At 42.6% G+C, this 17,125-nt stretch overlaps 1 protein-coding gene across 1 annotated transcript in view; it reads right to left on the bottom strand.

Moving 5' to 3' along the window:
- Positions 1-17,125, bottom strand: part of sipa1l3 (signal-induced proliferation-associated 1 like 3) — a 98,828-nt gene that overhangs the window by 11,842 nt on the left and 69,861 nt on the right. The window contains exons 8-12 of the mRNA XM_047152694.2: positions 15,070-15,227; positions 14,246-14,831; positions 12,522-12,796; positions 1,992-2,225; positions 557-718 (exon numbers count right to left, since the gene is read on the bottom strand). Of these exons, the coding sequence (XP_047008650.2) occupies positions 557-718; positions 1,992-2,225; positions 12,522-12,796; positions 14,246-14,831; positions 15,070-15,227 (1,415 nt within the window). The remainder of the gene's footprint in view (positions 1-556; positions 719-1,991; positions 2,226-12,521; positions 12,797-14,245; positions 14,832-15,069; positions 15,228-17,125) is intronic.

Below are 17,125 nucleotides of genomic sequence, written 5' to 3'. Positions count from 1 at the left end.
TTAACGTGAATCCGTTTAACACTCCATGTTTGAAACTTCGATTCCAATGAGCCTTCCGTTAAAGTGTGTGAAAAATTTAAATTTTTTCCCCGTGACATTGACTCAACCTTGTTGAATTCACCCCAATGTTTGGAACATTCCAGAAGTCATGTGTTCAACAGGAAGTTGCATCATCCTGAATTTCCACAAGATTTGATTCTTTTTTCCTCATCATCATCATCATTATATATACATATACATACATTATATCTAAAAAATTTGTTTAAAGTAAATAGTTCAAGTGATGATAATGTTCTCATGCCATTAGCATGGATGTCAGTGTATTTGTTAACTCTATGCCAAGAAAAACTCAACACTGATACTTCTTTAATCGCAAAATACCACCAATATGGGTTCGTGCAATTTTTGTACGGGTAAATGCACATTTTCTAGGACTGTTGAAAATGTATAATACAATAATTTATTAAAAGTTCCAAGCGCTAAATTGCACTTGCAATCATGTAGTCATGCATTTCCTGTGTTGTTTTTTTTCCTCATGGCCATGAAAGGAACTTGCCTGTCTGGAGAGGGTTTGTACCGGACGAACGGGCCGCTCAGGGCTGCAGTGCTGAGAGCCGATCCAGGGCTGGAGAAACTAGCTGAGGGGTTGCGGTAGGGCAGACTTCGATCTGCCCCTACTGGAGACACGCTGTAATGGTTCTCAGGGTAACTGACAGGTCTGAGGGAGGACAGACATACTTAGTGGTGAGACATGCAAAGTATATTTCCATTCAAATGTTTTGGAGATTACGATTTCCAAAACTCTGATGAATCACTGTCTGTTTTCCATCATCTGCTGTTATGTAGAGAAGCAACAAGGTGAGGGATAGACTAGAGAACACACTCACAGTGCCGACATTTATCTCTCTTCATTACCATTCATCATATTTTTATTATTGCACTACTAAACTATTCAATTAGAAAAAAAACATCACAGAAACATTCGCTACACAGGTGGACGAATTAAAAAACATGTGTTTTATTTACCCAGAAACATAATTGGCTTGGCTAATAAGTGGAAGCTAACGTAAGGTAATAACATATGGGGAAACTAGTTTGTCAGTTAAGTGCATTAATACAGACTAACGGAAACACACTAGTATGTGATCATGTACGTGCACATATTGTTTGTGCCCTTGACGAAGCCAATTATTCAGCTATGAACTGTGAATAACTGCTTGATCAGGACAGAACAAGATATTATTTGAGTCTTGCTAGTGTCTTCGTTTTCTCTGGATGCGTTGTTGAACCTACTTGTTAGGAAAAAAAAAACGGGAGGAAAAAGCGGGAAAAAAAAACTGAACAGTAGTCCTTGGCACCCGAGTTACAGATTAGTGACTGCTTGTGTGTGATCCATCTGCATCGCCTCGAACCTTTTCCACATTTTGTAGCGTTACAACCTGGGACTGAAATGGACTTCTCCCATTTGAGCTCCTTTGTCCTATATTCGTTCCACTTTTAAATAATGGACTAATTGGCTTTAGTCCACTATGGGATGTTCAAAGTTTAGGATTTTTTTTTTTTAATAATCAATCAAACCTTGACTGATAGCTCCTTGGTCTTCATGATGCTGCTTGTTTAGGCAAGTTCGTTGACAAACTGGACCGAAAAGGTGTATTTATATTGAGATCATGTGACACTTTGATTGCACACACTTCTGATAGCAAATGGTACCAGAACTGACCAACAGTAATGGAGGTGAATACTTAAGCAGTCACAACTTTTACGCTTTTTATTTGTAGATATCTGTAGCAAACTATATGGATTTTCCCCCTAACCTCACCTTTATGGGTTATTTTGTGTTTTGTGTAAGTCCGTTACAGTTCCAGGTTGTAACATGACAAAATGTGGGAAAGTTCACGGGGGAGTGAATACTTATGCAAGCTACTGTAAACGAACAGCGTGGGACTGCTGAAACTTTCAATAGGTGGAATTTTAACGAAATGTTTCACCTTTTAGCGGGGATGTGTTGCGGCTCTCTGTATGGGACAGGCACCAGGCCCTTGTGTGTTCGGCTGGGACCTGACGGAGGCCCCACGGGAGTCCAGCGCTGAGCTGATGGGGCGGTAGGGGGGCTGTCCCAACGCCACGCCGGACCTCGCTGGCTGGAACGGTAACTCGCTGCCATCGGCTCTGCATCGCCTTTCTGCTCCTGAGTCTTCATCTCGTGTTCCTCTGTGCAGCCCCTATACACCCAAAACACATGCAAATTTACACCGTCGCCAACAAAACTCTGAGAAATTCACCTAAGGGGGTTTCGGAGTAATTAAAAGTTTCACGTTTTTGCCGTTCATTATTTTCCTTTGGTACGAACACTCAAGTGGGTTTTGGATTCACGTCATGTCATCATGTAGGAATACCTACAAACAAGGAGTAAAGATCTCAGTGCAAACACTCGCACCGCAAAACTGAGCTAATTACCCTGCTCCAGTCCTTTGAAAGTCAGCTTTTATATATCAATAAGGCCATTCAGTCTCCTCAGCTGATGACGAGAACTCTTTCACGTCTTAGCTCATCAACTACAAATGGATTCGATTGTATTTTTGCCTGAACTATCGATTTTAAAATCGCCAGGCAAAGCCAGACAGCTTTCTCGGCTCTATCAGATGGTTCCAGACGATTCCCTGGCACAGTTTCCGAGCACTAAGCTGTAATTTTGCGAATGATCTTTGAACAGAAATAGTGTGGAGTAAATCCCTCTTGAGCAGCACACTAAAGGTCTCCTAAACACCAAGTCCTTCAACAGCCTCTCTTAAGGCGGGGATGAGCTGCATTCATTTTCAGCTAGCCTTACCGTAGCTCTCACTGTGATGACGAGAAGAAATGCAAGACCTCTCTATCTCTCTCTAAACATGCCTGCACCATCAACTCTATATGTTCCGGGGTCAGTTAAGGTTCACCTGCTGTATGCAGCTTAGCTTCCGCAGGAAATCCAACACGCTGACCCCCACAGGAAATACCATAGACTTTTCCTCCATTAATAAACAAAATTATTCCTTACCACTAATCAGTACAGCATCTCCAATATATGTGTGTGTGTGTGTGTGTGTGTGTGTGTGTGTGTGTGAGATGTTCCCTGTACATCAAATACATTCATCTTATCTAAATATCAAACAAAGTCAACTGTACTGTAGGCAAATAAATGAAAACTAATCTGAAGCACTAAAGTTAAGGATAAAATTACAATATTGTTTCTTTGTGGTTTTCTTTGCTTAAGAAAGTGTCACAACGTTCACTTTCCATTTCCTCTGTGGGAGTATAAATCTCATCAGCTCATCATTGATATTTCAATTAATTCCAAAACTAAAATCTATTAGGTAATTAAAACTTAAACGAAGCTGTACCAAATGCTTTTCAATACTCCTACTAGTCACATGTCATCCTTCCACCAATTAGAGAGCCAGAAACACATCCATATTTCAACAGCCTTCATTTCTATCAAGGACAAGGCATATAGTACAACAGAGGGGGGAAAAAATGAGAAGAGAAATTCTTGAGAAATTTCTGTGTACATTCTACACTTCTTGACAAACAGATTTGACTGATGCCATGAATCCTCCACAGACTGTGAAAAAAGCCTTCAAGAATCTGGTCCTACAAAGAACTATTATACACAGTACATATACAATTTGTAAGATCCTTCTGTATAGTACTTATTGATTCCTAGATATTTTGTATATCCTGTACCAATATCAGAGGTACAAGACAATCCTAGCATGCAGAGAGATAAGAAAATAATTTTAACCACAAAAAGCCTAGCGTAGTTTGGTGGATGGGCTGGCTCCATGACACAAAATGAACATGAGCGCATGTCCGTTATGCAGTACAGTCCGTTTGAATATTATGCAGTCCCTCCAGGATTTCGCAATTTTGTCATCGCAGAAATTAACGCAAAATCAAGCGCGCATTTTTCCACCTTTTAAAAAAAAATGACCACTGATTTTCAGCCGATTTCGGCCAAGACGGGTCATGTGACATCATCACAATGCGCATTCAGCCAAAAAACCCTCTTCGATTCACGTGCGTCAAACATGAGCACAGCTAAAAAGGTCTCATTTATTTACCAACGAACATCACTGCAAAACAATTCCGTACAATTGCGAATTCACCAATTCAAGGAGTTTTCCGCAAAAAAAAGAGCACAATTTCTTTTTTTTTTTTAAAGCTGCAGCAAAATCGAGCATTTTTGGCCGCAACAATCACAAAAAACTCCTGTACGGATTGATTATACTGCACTTAATAAAATCGTAGTGAAAAATATTTACTGTCAATCGAATGACTTACTTGTAGATCTGAGCTTCAGTACATTTTTTGGTAGCATGTACGCTGACTGATCACATGATACAGTTTTGGCTTCTATTGGCTCGCAAGACGGAGGGCTGTGAACTCACAAAGCAAAGTTCACCTCGATAAAACTGGAGTGAAGCGAAAGTAACCTCTAACAGAAAAATGTGACTTTCACTTCTCGTGTCCTTTCCCTTTCAGTGAATTTTTCACTAGGCAAATTACATTCTTTTTTGTTCTGACCTCTGCTTTATCTGAGACAGCAGAAAAGCTTTTTTTTTTTTAAATCACTGTAGCAAGGGGTAAAAAAAAATCGAAACCATAGATGTCGACACTTGAGCTGTACGAGTCCAGTCTCCAGATGTTTTCTGTATTCAGAATTACTGGTATTTGTACTTAGTCTTGGGCATTGGTCTCACAAAATATGGTCTTAGTCTTGACTGAGAGTTTGTAAAAATAATGTTTGTGTTGTCTTATCTTTTTGCATGCACAAAGTTTGACAAGAAATAATTCTTGCTTTTAGAAAATATAACCTAGTCACTGGCACAAAGCATAAATGAAGCTGACTAGTAAAGGCTTGTTCTCAAAAACGATTTGGTGCTTTTCAGCCTCCATCTTGACTTGGGTCTCACTTTCATTTGGACTTGATCTTAACTTGGCCTTGACCGTCTTAACACTCGGTCTTGACAAGATCTTGGCTAATCCTGGTCTTGGATGTTGATAATGGTGGTCTTGACTACAACCCCAGTTGACAGTTCTACATTATGTAAGTGCCGTCCATCCATTTTCCATGCTGCTTATCCTACACAGGGTCGCAGGGTCACCTGGAGCCTATCCCTTTTGGGGCATAACAGGGGATGGGGGTGGGGGGGTTGTTGGACACCCTAGACAGGGTCCCACCCCATCGCAGGGTACAATCGTACACACACTCAGTCACACACTACAGACAATTTGAAAATGCCAAATCAGCCTACAACACATGACTTTGGACTAGGGGAGGAAACCACAGTACCCAGATGAAACCCCCGAAGCTTGGGAAGAACATGCAAACTCTGCGCGAAAAAAGGTGGAGGCAGGATTCAATCCTCCATGCGCTAAGCACTAAGCCGCCATGCCCCACGTATGTAAGTGCCAAATCTAACAAAAAATATTGTACATGTGAGTGTCTCAAAAAAAAAAACAACCAAACGAAAAAAGAGACAACATAAAAACACACACATCAAATCTCCAGTAGTAACCCTAAAACTATAAAGCAAGCCACCTTATATGTCTTCACAATAAACACAATATTTTCCCCTGGTCATTTTGCCAATAGTAAACTCCCCCATCACACGACAGCTAACGCGTGAAGCCAACCTCCGCATCTTTTCAAACTGCTGCTCGTGCTGTGTTACGGGCCAGCATAACACAATTGAAGGAAAATGCTATTTACCCTCTTCTGCATACACGAGCCCACAGACACCCATGATTGGCTAGTGTAGCTGTGATTGACAGAAGAGAGAGAGAGAGAGAGAGAGAGAGTAAGCCATCTCTCCCACCCAGAGAACACGGGCAATTTTGCTCTGTATGACTCCCGGCCACAGATGGCAGCGGCATTGTCAGGATTCAATCTCCTGATCTCCTTATGATAGGGTGAACTCTTTTCTGTTGCGCCACTCAAGAGCTCAGTTCAATTGTGAGTACGATACTCAGCATCCTCAATTAATTAAACAATCGACTGCAAAACCTACAGGTCTAGCTAGTTACCTTATCGGTTGAGGTCAAATATTTTTGTGGAGACCAGCTATTATTAATTCATTATTCAAAGATTTCCACGTGCGAAGAACTACATGCTGGTAAAGTACAATATAAAACAGATGGTTGTTTCCTGTTGTCCTTAAATTAGCAGAGTAACTGTGATGGCCACTTAGCCAGTGTCTCTGCCATTTGTGATGTGTTTTTTTATTTTTAAATATGACACATGGAAGGAGCTGCTGTGATATCATTACTCATCACAAAGTTTCATAGCAGAGCCAGATTAGATTTCAAACCCATCTGTGTTGGGAGAAAAATCCCTGAGCACTCGCATCACGACCACAAAATAAAAGCCACAGTTGATCCGGGAACAAAAAGAACACGCACGCGATACAGAAACAAACAAACAACAAAAAAAAATAAAGCCCATACCTTCTTACTAGATATTTACTTAGCAAGATAAATTCCTCCTCCACTGAGTGCTTATCTATTCATCCATCCATCCTGATCTCTGTGATCACTGTGGCTGTTTTATCTTCTTTTGTTTCTCGTTCAGTCTCTCTTACTATTTTTGGGCAGCCCTTGTCCCCTCTTGTACTGTCTGGAAGTGTAAACTAACCTCTCCGTGTACAGCAGGCTCTGTCAGAGCTCTGAGGCGGTGCCATCGTGCTCGTCTTATAACCAGCTGGAGCGCGGGCAAAGCGCCGACATCCGAACACAAACAAGCTTCTCTTCTTTTCTCTTCCTCTAGCTATGGTATGAAATGCACTCGAAGATGGAGAGACCTTTTTGTGGGAGGGATGGGAAAGAGGAGGGGGTGGGCTCTCTTTAACACCCACCTACTTCTGTTTCGCGCCGAAGGAGGTGTCCAGACACGTTTAATATTTGCAGGCTCACCAGCGCTTTTCCCATCTAGATCCCTGTGCGGGGTTAAAGACGAAAAACACTCTCTCGAACGCACACACGCACTCGTTGTGCATTATTAATTGCCTTGTTATTTTGCTCGTTCCTTATTTTCTCGCTTTAATCTTGAGCAATCTGTTTCCTTGGCGCTATTCTGAGAGGAAGAGCGTATGAGACAGAGAGCGATAGAGAGAGAGAGAGAGAGAGAGAGAGAGAAGGGGGGGGACGAGACAAATAAATGTGCATGTCAATGAATGAACTGAAACTAAATGGATTCTGCAGACACCATATCCACAAAAAGACAAGCGGAAGGGAGAGACGTTGGTGAGAGACACTGAGGTGTGAAAGAGAAACGAGAGCGAGAGATAGAGAGGTGAGAAAGAAGAGCAGGAACAACACTTGTCGGCAACTGATGATCCACAGGAGATGGAGAGAGAGCCAAGAAAAAAAACAAACAATGATGTAACTGTACAACATGGAAATTTTTACCGCCCAAGATCCCAAAAGCCTCAGAAAAAGCTCTACATCTTTCCAGATACATTTGCTTCGTTCTAGAAATAAATGCATGAAATAAACACCCTAATCCAACAAGGCAATTTCAAGCTTGAAAACATCTATAATTAGGCTTAATAATCTTATTACTTGTTTTATAATGCTCCCATAATAATAATCATGACAGGGCATGCTGTTAGAGGACAAAATTACTCTGTGTTGTGACCCAATGCAAAGTGGATTGACTTTTAATGATAATGAGTCTTTATTAATCACTTATACATATGCACAGTGAAATTCTTTTCTTCGCATACCCTAGCATGTTAGAAAGCTGGGGTGAGAGTGCAGGGTCAGCCATGAAACAGCGCCCTCTGGAGAAGAGAGGGTTAGGGACCTTGCTCAAGGGCCCAACAGTGGCAGCTTGGCAGTGCTGGGGTTTGAACCCCCGACCTTCCGATTAGTAACCCAGAGCCTTAACAGCCAAGCCACCACATTCCCAGGGTGCTTTTACCAACCTGAAGTTGATTCTTTTCCAATTATAGCCCATCCTGAAGTGGTTTATTCCTCTCATACCACAGCAATTTGTCATCAACTACAATTATTTATTAAAGAGCTACACATCATTTTTTAAAATCCGTTAATGGTTACATTTCATGTTGTGGACCATCCATCAAACAAGTTTGTTCCTGTTATAACAGCTATACACAGTTGTTCCCTCACCAGTCTCTCTGTTTTTCTCTCCAACAAAGTTAATAAGACAAAAAACGACGCAGCTCTCGGACACTAAATTTTACAAAGAGCTGACACTGGAGACTCCTTCCAAAAATAAACTAAATACCTCTCAGACAATTTCTTTTTTCCATAGCAACAATTATATACATTTTCACAATTTAAATGAACAAAAAATAATAGATCAGTCACATGGAAAAAGTAAGTACACCCCAACATTAATCACACTTTCAAATCCATGAAATTTGAATCAGGTGCCAGTGATTAGAACCTATTAGAAAGTGCATGTGGAGCCTGTCTTATTTATAACCCTCTCATATCTAGTGTCTGGTGTTCCCTTTGCTATTGAGGTGTGTGATGCCCATGAGTCTGGCAAGGGATGTAAAAAGATCTTTCCACTATAAGAAAATAATCTACAAATGCCACAGATTTCAAACCACTGGCAATTTGCCCAGGACTGGCCATCCAAGCAAATTCAGGCCAATAACCTGACAGGGGTATAGAGCAGACTGTCTGATGCAAAGAGAAGTCTTCAAGAACCCCCAAATTTCATCACAGGATCTGCTAGTAAGTGCATGATTCTACAATCAGGAAGAGATTTCACAATTCCACGGTGGTGGAAATGTTATGGTTTGGGGTTGCTTCGCTACCTCAGTGACTTGACAGCTTCCATTCATTGATTCAACTATGAATTCTACATCATTTCAAAGAGTGCTTGGAGATAATGTGAGGCCATCTCTCCAAAAGTTGAAGTTGAACCCGAAAGTGGACCTTTCAACAGGATAATGACCCTAAGCACACTAGCAAATCCACCAAGGAATGGCTCAAAAAGAAAATACGGAGGGTTTATGGAATGACCTAGTCAAAGCCCGGATTTGAATCCCATAGAAACGTCGTGGGGGGGGATTTGAAACGGGCGGTACATGCAAGAAAACCTTCAAAAGTCTTGCAACTGAAAGAATATTGCATGAAAGAATGGTAAAAAATCCCAACAAGCCTGGTGTACAATTCTGCAAAACACCTACAAGAAGTTATTTCTGCTAAAGGGTGCAATATTAGCTTCTGAGGCCAAAGATGGGCTTACTTTTTCCACAGAACAATATCACATCTATTGATATTTCTGTTGATTAAATGGCTTGTGGTTTGTTGAAGTATATTAACTTTATTAATAGGCATGGTTTCAAAGATGATCAAATGTTTGCTTGTCCAAATATGTATAAATGATTATCTCCTCTTAGATGGCTCATTCCCCCTAAATACTGTAAGATATGGGGAATGAGCCGTCTAAGAGGAGATAATCATTCATAAATTCTGTTTTTGAGTTCGGGCCATTTTAACAGTGGAGACAGGAAGAGGCAGCTTTTTTTTTTTTTTTTTTTTTTTTCCAAAGGAGTTCAGTTGTGTAATTAAACTGCCACAAAAGCCCCATATGGCTCCTGAGTGCAGTGTCGAGGCTGTTGCTGAGTAATTAGGGGCTTGAGCAGCCCCTTTAGCAGAGCACAGCAGTGATTACATGCCTTAAGTGCTGCTACACACACCACAGCACATCCGCACTCTGGATCAGAACATTCACACGAGACGAGCTGTCTGAATGAGCACATGTGTGCATTTGTGAGTTAAAGCGGCAGCGTGGCCAAAAGTTAAATATACACAATTTCCCCACTTATCCAAAAACTAGTTGATTAGCCAAGACATGTTTGGCGTCTGACGTTTCTTGCTCGTCTTTAGATCCGTACTGAAGCTATTAGGCTAATGGAGCTAAGCAGCAAGTGAAGCTTACAGATGGGCTGTTTAAGCATTGTATAAACTACTTAAATGATCACATACTCTTCTCAAAAGAATGTGTGGCTCAGCACCGTCCAGAGTGAATAATTCTACCACCAAATCTGTGAATAATTCTGTATTTATAAATCCAATTGGAACTGTATTATCATCTAAATAACAAACACGATCCCTGCCTTCAGTCTTTGGGCCACGCCTCCTATCAAAGTCTGAAGCTTGCATGGAATCATATCAAAATACGTGTTGAGGAATCAGTTGTGCTGTTCACCGGCTCTCTTTTTTCCCCTCTCTCATTTGATGTTAATAACGCAGAAAATGCAGCTTCTTTTATGTTACTGAGAAACCACAAAGCCCGCCATCCTGAAGACTTTCCCCAGGAGAGAAATCTTCCAAGTTACAGCTTTAATGTTGACTGTTACAAAGCACCAACACTGGAGAACACTCCTTTCAAAAGTACCAAATAAATATCTCCTCACAGAAAACATCACCATATCAACAATTACTCGTCTGTTTATGTGGACCGTCCATCGTAAAAGTCTAAGTGTAAGTTGTTGCAAAGAAATTAAGAGCATACGCCTTGCAGCCAGAACTAGCATCAAAGCCGCTTTTATAGAAAATAATAACAACATCTTCTGACCAATCAGATAAGAGAATTCAGCAGCACTGTGACCAAAAGTATGTGGACACCTGACCATCACACCCATATGTGCTTGTTGACCATCCCGTTTTAAAACCATGCGTGTTGATACGGAGTCGTATGCTGCTATAACAGCCTCCACTTTTCTGGGAAGGATTTCCACTAGATTTTGGAGCAAAGCTCTGGGGATTTGCCTAAAAAAAAGCATTAGGGAGGTTGGGCACCGAAGGCTTGGTGTGCAGCCGGCATACCGATTCATCTCAAAGATTCAGAGTTCAGTGGGGTTGAAGTCTTGGCTCTGTGCAGGCCACTCGAGTTCTTCCACACCAGCCTTGGCAAACCATGTCTTCAAGGAACTCACTTTGTTCAAAGGGGCATTGGCATGCTGGAACATTTTCAGTTCCAGTGAAGGGAAATTGTAATCCTACAGCACATGGAGACATTCTAGACAACGGTTTGCTTCCAAATTTGTATCAACAGTTTGAGTAAGAACCACATGTGGGTGTGATGTGTCAAGTGTCCACATACTTTTGACCATATAATGTATTTACTGGCCATAGAGATCATGGTCCTGCCTCCTTGAATCTATTGGCTCACAAGACCAAGGCCAATTCATAGGTCAAAATTCATGGAGATCGGGGTGTCTATCTTATTAACAAAGGGCCAATGTGGATGCGGGTTTTTTATTCTGACCAATCAGGAACCACACCTGATAGTCAACTGAAGAACAAGGCCGTCCCCCCATACACAACCCTCAGTTTGGCGGTGCTGGAATTTGAACTCAGTATCCCAATGCCTTATCCAAAAATCATAAACACGATGGGTAAACCATCGATGTTGACATCTCTGCATTTGTTCTAGAGGACAATGATGAACAGAATGAGCATTTCTGTACTTTCTTAAACAGTTATGTACTTTTCCCTCTCCTCTTTTCACACGCTCGATGTTCTGTCTCCCTTTTCTCTCCAACACTCCCACACGCTGCTACCCCGAGAACTGAAGTGTCTGCCTACTGTCTCCAAATCTGCTATGTGCGTGTGCGCGAGTTACATAAAGAGGAAACAGACTGAAGAAAAGTTCTTCCCTCGCTGTCTCTGGAATGTCAAATCTATTGCAACTGCAGCAAAGAAACCACGGTCGCTCATCAACAGCGTGCGAAACGCCAAACACTGACGGAAGTCTTCATTTTTCGCGTAGATAAATGAACACAGCTCAGAACGACTGAACCTGCGCCGTGAGTGGAGGAAACTTCCGGCAGAAATGAGCAGCAGCAGCAGCAGCTTCGCCTGCCAAGAATCTTAGTATTGATCATCGCCGAAATGAGAACATGTCTCGGAGGAGGGAGGAAAAAAGCAGAAAACAGATGCGGACAGCCTCGCCAGCGCTGGATTCTGCTGCTGTTTGTATACTGTGCACAAAATTTGCTGTTTTGTGCAAATTGTGCTTAATGAGTCTTTAGTGCTCAGCACAACCTTCCGTGCAGGCATTATACGATTCTAATGCGTTAGGCAGGTTTGTCTTCCATCGTGCAGAGATGAGATGCTGGACGGAATTTAAATTCACACTGTCATGCCGGTGAACTCGGCAGTAGACTGGAGATGGAGGAAGTGCAAAAAGGGATCAAGGGACAAAGGTTTGAAAGCCAAAAGCTACAGTATAAAACAAACTCACTACACAATGAACAGACAGATTTTAGGGGCAGGTCATATATCGGACATTACATTCACGACAGATGCAGAGGTAGATGGGCGGCGGAGTGGACGTGGCTAGCCCAGAAGTCTGACTGGCCACCCTGAGTACCACTCCGGAGTCACAGAACATCTCAGTCAATACTGATTGACTTCTGATGTGATTTGTTCAGCAGCATGAATACTCATCGTGTTGTAGTACAAATGAACTAGAGATGTATTTATTGGCTCACCTGCGGGCCCCTCCCTCCTCGAACGGTGGGATTATGACCACTTTAACGGTGACTGACGTGCGGAGCAGGTCGATCATCTGGTCATGTGTGAGTGTCACCGCGGCGACCTTGCAGATCTCCACCAGTCGGCTGCCCTGACGAAGGCCCGCCTGCCAGGCGAAGCCGTACTCCTCCACCTCGGAAACGGTGCCGTCCAAGCGCACGTGGAAACCTAGCTGGCCCAGACCATTCCGTCTCAGCGTCATGTCCACCGTCTCGCAGCCGACTGTCAGCACCTGAGGAAGAATGAAGGTAGTGTTATCACTCAACATAGATGATGATTTGAAGCATAAAATAAACTGGTGCATAATAGAAATCAGGCCTAGCAGCATTACTGTTTTTCAAAAGGTCTATCCGTGACCGTCAGTTAATTATTAATAATGCTGGTGTACCTTCAAATCAACAAATACAGATCATGTTCATCTGGGGAAATGCAGAATGACCATTCGCCTACCTATGGCGGTAAGATTGTGCTATTAAATAAAATAAAATGAAATTAAACATGGTCTACAGGCAAATATTGAGCAATTTAATATCTCAAAACCGACAATGCAAAAACAAATAACAGGAATTACAGCAAACGGAATTCTTCTTGGGTGGGTGAACCTTGGAGGAAGTCATTGTGTATTTATTTATATAGTCATCCAACCTTTAGCCACACCCACTCCATAAACCGGAATTTCACCCAACACCGAGGCCCGAGCTGTAATATCCACCCGAAGCACACTTTAAAGCCGTTTATTTTGGCTCAGAGACGTCCACAAATCATCTGCCTCACTAGATATTTATCTGGCTAGCTTGACTAGTTAGCTAAAAGGACTTTAACGAATAACAATAAACACAGGCATGTTAATCCTGCAAGAACAGCTCTATTATTTAAGGATTATGTCATGGTGGGGTGTTCTAGGAAAATAATCAAAGACATGGTGGTGTGATGTGGCCTGATGCAAAGCGGAGTTACCGTTACTACTCCAATGCTGATTAGTTTGTTGTTTGTTTATTTTTAACTACAACAACATGTCCTGAAGTCTTTTATTCCTCTTATACCACAGCTAGTTGCCAATGGTTACAATTTTTTATTTATTAATGAACAAATGGTGCTTTTTAATCTTTTTATAGGTACATTTATTGTTGCGGGACATCTGCAAAACAAGATATTTTGTGCGATCACTTATGCCGTAGCAGATATAAACAGTCGCTCCTCTCTTTTTCCTCGGTCTTCAAATAAAATAAAAAAGACGCAGTCGTGTTTCGCAAACATTCCCTTACAGAAAACCTCACCGTATCAACCGTTACACTTCAATTACCTCACGTGGAGTGAAATCACTTTTCGAAATAGTCTATTATTAGCCTTAGATTATGTACAGTGTCCTCCATAGAGGTCTGTGAATTGGCTGTATGCTATAGACACGGTCATATATAGAACATAGAATGAGTGCGTTAATGTAGACCGATCACTTGAATTATTCCTGGCACTACTGTGAGAACTGCCATTCTAGAAACTTAATGAACACCTTCTGACCAATCAGAGTCAAGAATTCAACAGTGCTGTTGAATAAGTCATTCTAGAGCTGTTTTAGTAGCATTTATTGATACTAATAAGTATTATTCTAGCTTCGCCTGCTATACCCCACACTAAACATGACGTCTAGACACATTTCTAGTCGTTTTGTTACTTCTTGTACCTTCAGCCTCTGAACCACCTCTCTGATGTCCTGGGCTCCGCCCTCAGGCACACGCAGTGCCACGTGGTCCCCTCGGCCATAGAAGAGCTTTAAGTTCAACCTCTCGGCCGTCCAGCCGATCACATCGGCGCAGAAGCAGTTGAACACCACCTCTTTCGTGGAGCAGTCGGCCAGCACTACGTACTCGGCGGAGATGGCCAGCACACACGGAAGCTCCGCTCCGCCCCCGCTGAAATCTTGCGCCACTACCCGCCAGGCCAACGCTCCGGCGGCACCGAACTCCGCCCCCTGGCGTGCCCGTACTCTCTCGCGCCTCTTGGAGGCGAGCGAGATGAGGTTGTTGAGCTTGCCGCTCGTGTCGAGCGGTGTGCTGCTGGCGCAGTTCTCAGCCAAGTCTCGCAGGTAGCCCTGCCGAGTGCGAGCAGCCATGGTGTGGAACTTCTCTGACTTGTGTGCAGCGTTCTCAGCGTTGATGATCTTGGCCAAGAGGAAGGAACGGAATATGGCTGGGTCGCGGAAGGTCGCGCCGCTGGGAGGCAGGGGCGGTCCGAACGGGGGCACGTCCTTCATGCGCGTCACGGCCACACTTCGGAGATAAAGAGACAGGAGGAGAGCGAGAAGGAGAAAAGAAATCATCAGCCCGTGCTAGAAAAGACTGCTGACTTCTATTAACGTCTAGTGTCTCTGATGGTGAACTGACACGCTTGTAACGTGGTTTAAAAAAAGCACTGCTATGTTAACATGTAGTATCCACGGCAACTGCTGTCAGGGCAGGGTTGCTATGGTAACTGGCAGCAGTACTGTACAAGGAGAGAAATCTGTACCTGTAGCAGGTGTTCTCGGAACAGGGGCTGTGAACACGAACGATCACAAAGACATGCTGGAAGTGAGAGCGAATGTTCTGGGGCGTGAACGGTAGAGCGCCCGGCTCCTGGAAGATGATGGTCACTATATCGTTCCCTATATGCCTCTTCCTCAGGAGCTGTGAGAAAGAGAGAGAGAGCGAGAGAAGGAGGAAAGGAGGGGAGAGGGAGGAAACAAAAACACAACTGTGTGGATGATGCAACTTGGAGACAATCTAAAATCTGTGCACACTGGGAGAACGGAAAAAGAGATACCGATTTTTTTAAAAAAAAAGGATTTTAAGGCAGGCAAAGACACACGCTGTCACAATATGAACTCTGACTCTTGTGGTGAGCCTCTTCAAGACGCCAAATAGAGACAGAGTGTGAATAAGACCGTGTGGTAGGAGAACAGTGCTGGAGCCCAGTGCAGGTACAGTAGGGTACAGCACATTATCTACTCCAGCTCCTTTTTAAGGAGATCTTACAGAACTAGATACGGCCAATACTGTCCTACATTACAGACAAAGTCGAGCACCTGCCGATTTCATCACAACGTAATTTTTCCTTGTTTTCGTCATGTTCGTTTGTTAACGCTTCAAAAATAACCTTATTATAACCCATCGAAAACATATCTAACTCTAGAGCTACAAGATTTTGACATCAGGAAAACATTTTACGCCGCCTTAATCCGAGTCGATTTTATTTAAACGAGGTTCCGCTGGTGAAATGATCGTCTTCTTAAAGCTGCAGTATTGAACTTTTTTTGTGGTTAAAAATGAATAAAAATCAATTACTGAGCAAGTACGTTCATAACTCACTCCTTACCCTGATTCGCAACGGTAAGTTTAAAATAACGACTTATAATTTGAGCTGTCGTCTGTGTACGTTTTCGACGAGTGCACAAACGTACTGCGTTCTCCTTTCATTTCACGGCCTATTTATTATTGTTTTGGTTGCATCCCTTCCTGCATTTTAGTCATGTTGTAGGACGTTAATCTGATATGTATTCTGCATTTTCTACCGCTTTGACTGTTGATGGATGACAAACCCAAGAACTGAGCGCCACCTTGTGGATATAAAACGTTTACACAATTAAATACGCGAGTGTTTCTGTGTGTATTCATTTGGTCCCATAGCATAAGACAGGAAGCCATGAGGGATTTGTGCATTATTCAGAGCTATTAACAGCCCATGCAATTCTCTTGTCTGCGCGTGTGTGTGCATGAGTGTGAGTGCATGTGCGCATGAGTTTGTGTGTGTGCGTGCGCATACGTGTGTGTGCATGTATGCATGAGTGTGAGTGCGCATGATTATGTACGTGTGTGCATGTGTGTGTATGCAGGAGTTTGAGTGTATGTGCAGATGAGTGTGTGTGTGTGTGTGTGTGTGTGTGTGCGCGCATGTGCATGTGTCCATGAGTGTGAGTGTGCGCATGAGTGTGTGTGCGTGTGCATGAGTGTGTGTGTGTGTGCGTGCGCGCGAGTGACATGACTCCATGCTGAGACATCACGGAAGAGGCCGCCCACCCGCTCACACTGTGGCACTGCAAGAGTATCAATTATATAAGCCAGCTTAGACCTTGTGCACGCAGACGCAAATACAGTGGCCTCCATATTTATTGGCACCCTCCATAAAAATGAGCAAAAATGATTGGATCAAATAAACATTACGCACAATATTTCAAATTTTCCACTCAAACAATAGTTGTTTCTTTCGTATAAGTAATAAGAAATCCTTTATTTTTTAGTGACCGTATCTTCTCTCTAAAATACACTTGCCAAAATAATTGACACGCCTAGAAGATTTTTCAAATAAATGCAAACTTATTCTTTTTATTTCCTCTCAGTCCACGGGAACGCTACTGTCGCCTTAACCGTGTCCCGTTTCATACACACATGCATTAGACAGACATGTATAATCCCTTTGTCATCAATTACCATGGGGGGGAAACCCACAACTTTCAACACAAAGCAAACAAATTACCTGCACAAATCAGGTAATGGGTATAAATTTTTTTTCCTATTTAAAAAAAAAA

This window comes from Ictalurus punctatus, chromosome 4, assembly GCF_001660625.3.
Source record: "Ictalurus punctatus breed USDA103 chromosome 4, Coco_2.0, whole genome shotgun sequence".
Taxonomy (NCBI): Eukaryota; Metazoa; Chordata; class Actinopteri; order Siluriformes; family Ictaluridae; genus Ictalurus; species Ictalurus punctatus.
Note: the sequence above shows the minus strand (reverse complement) of the source record. Positions and strands in the feature narration are given on the sequence as shown.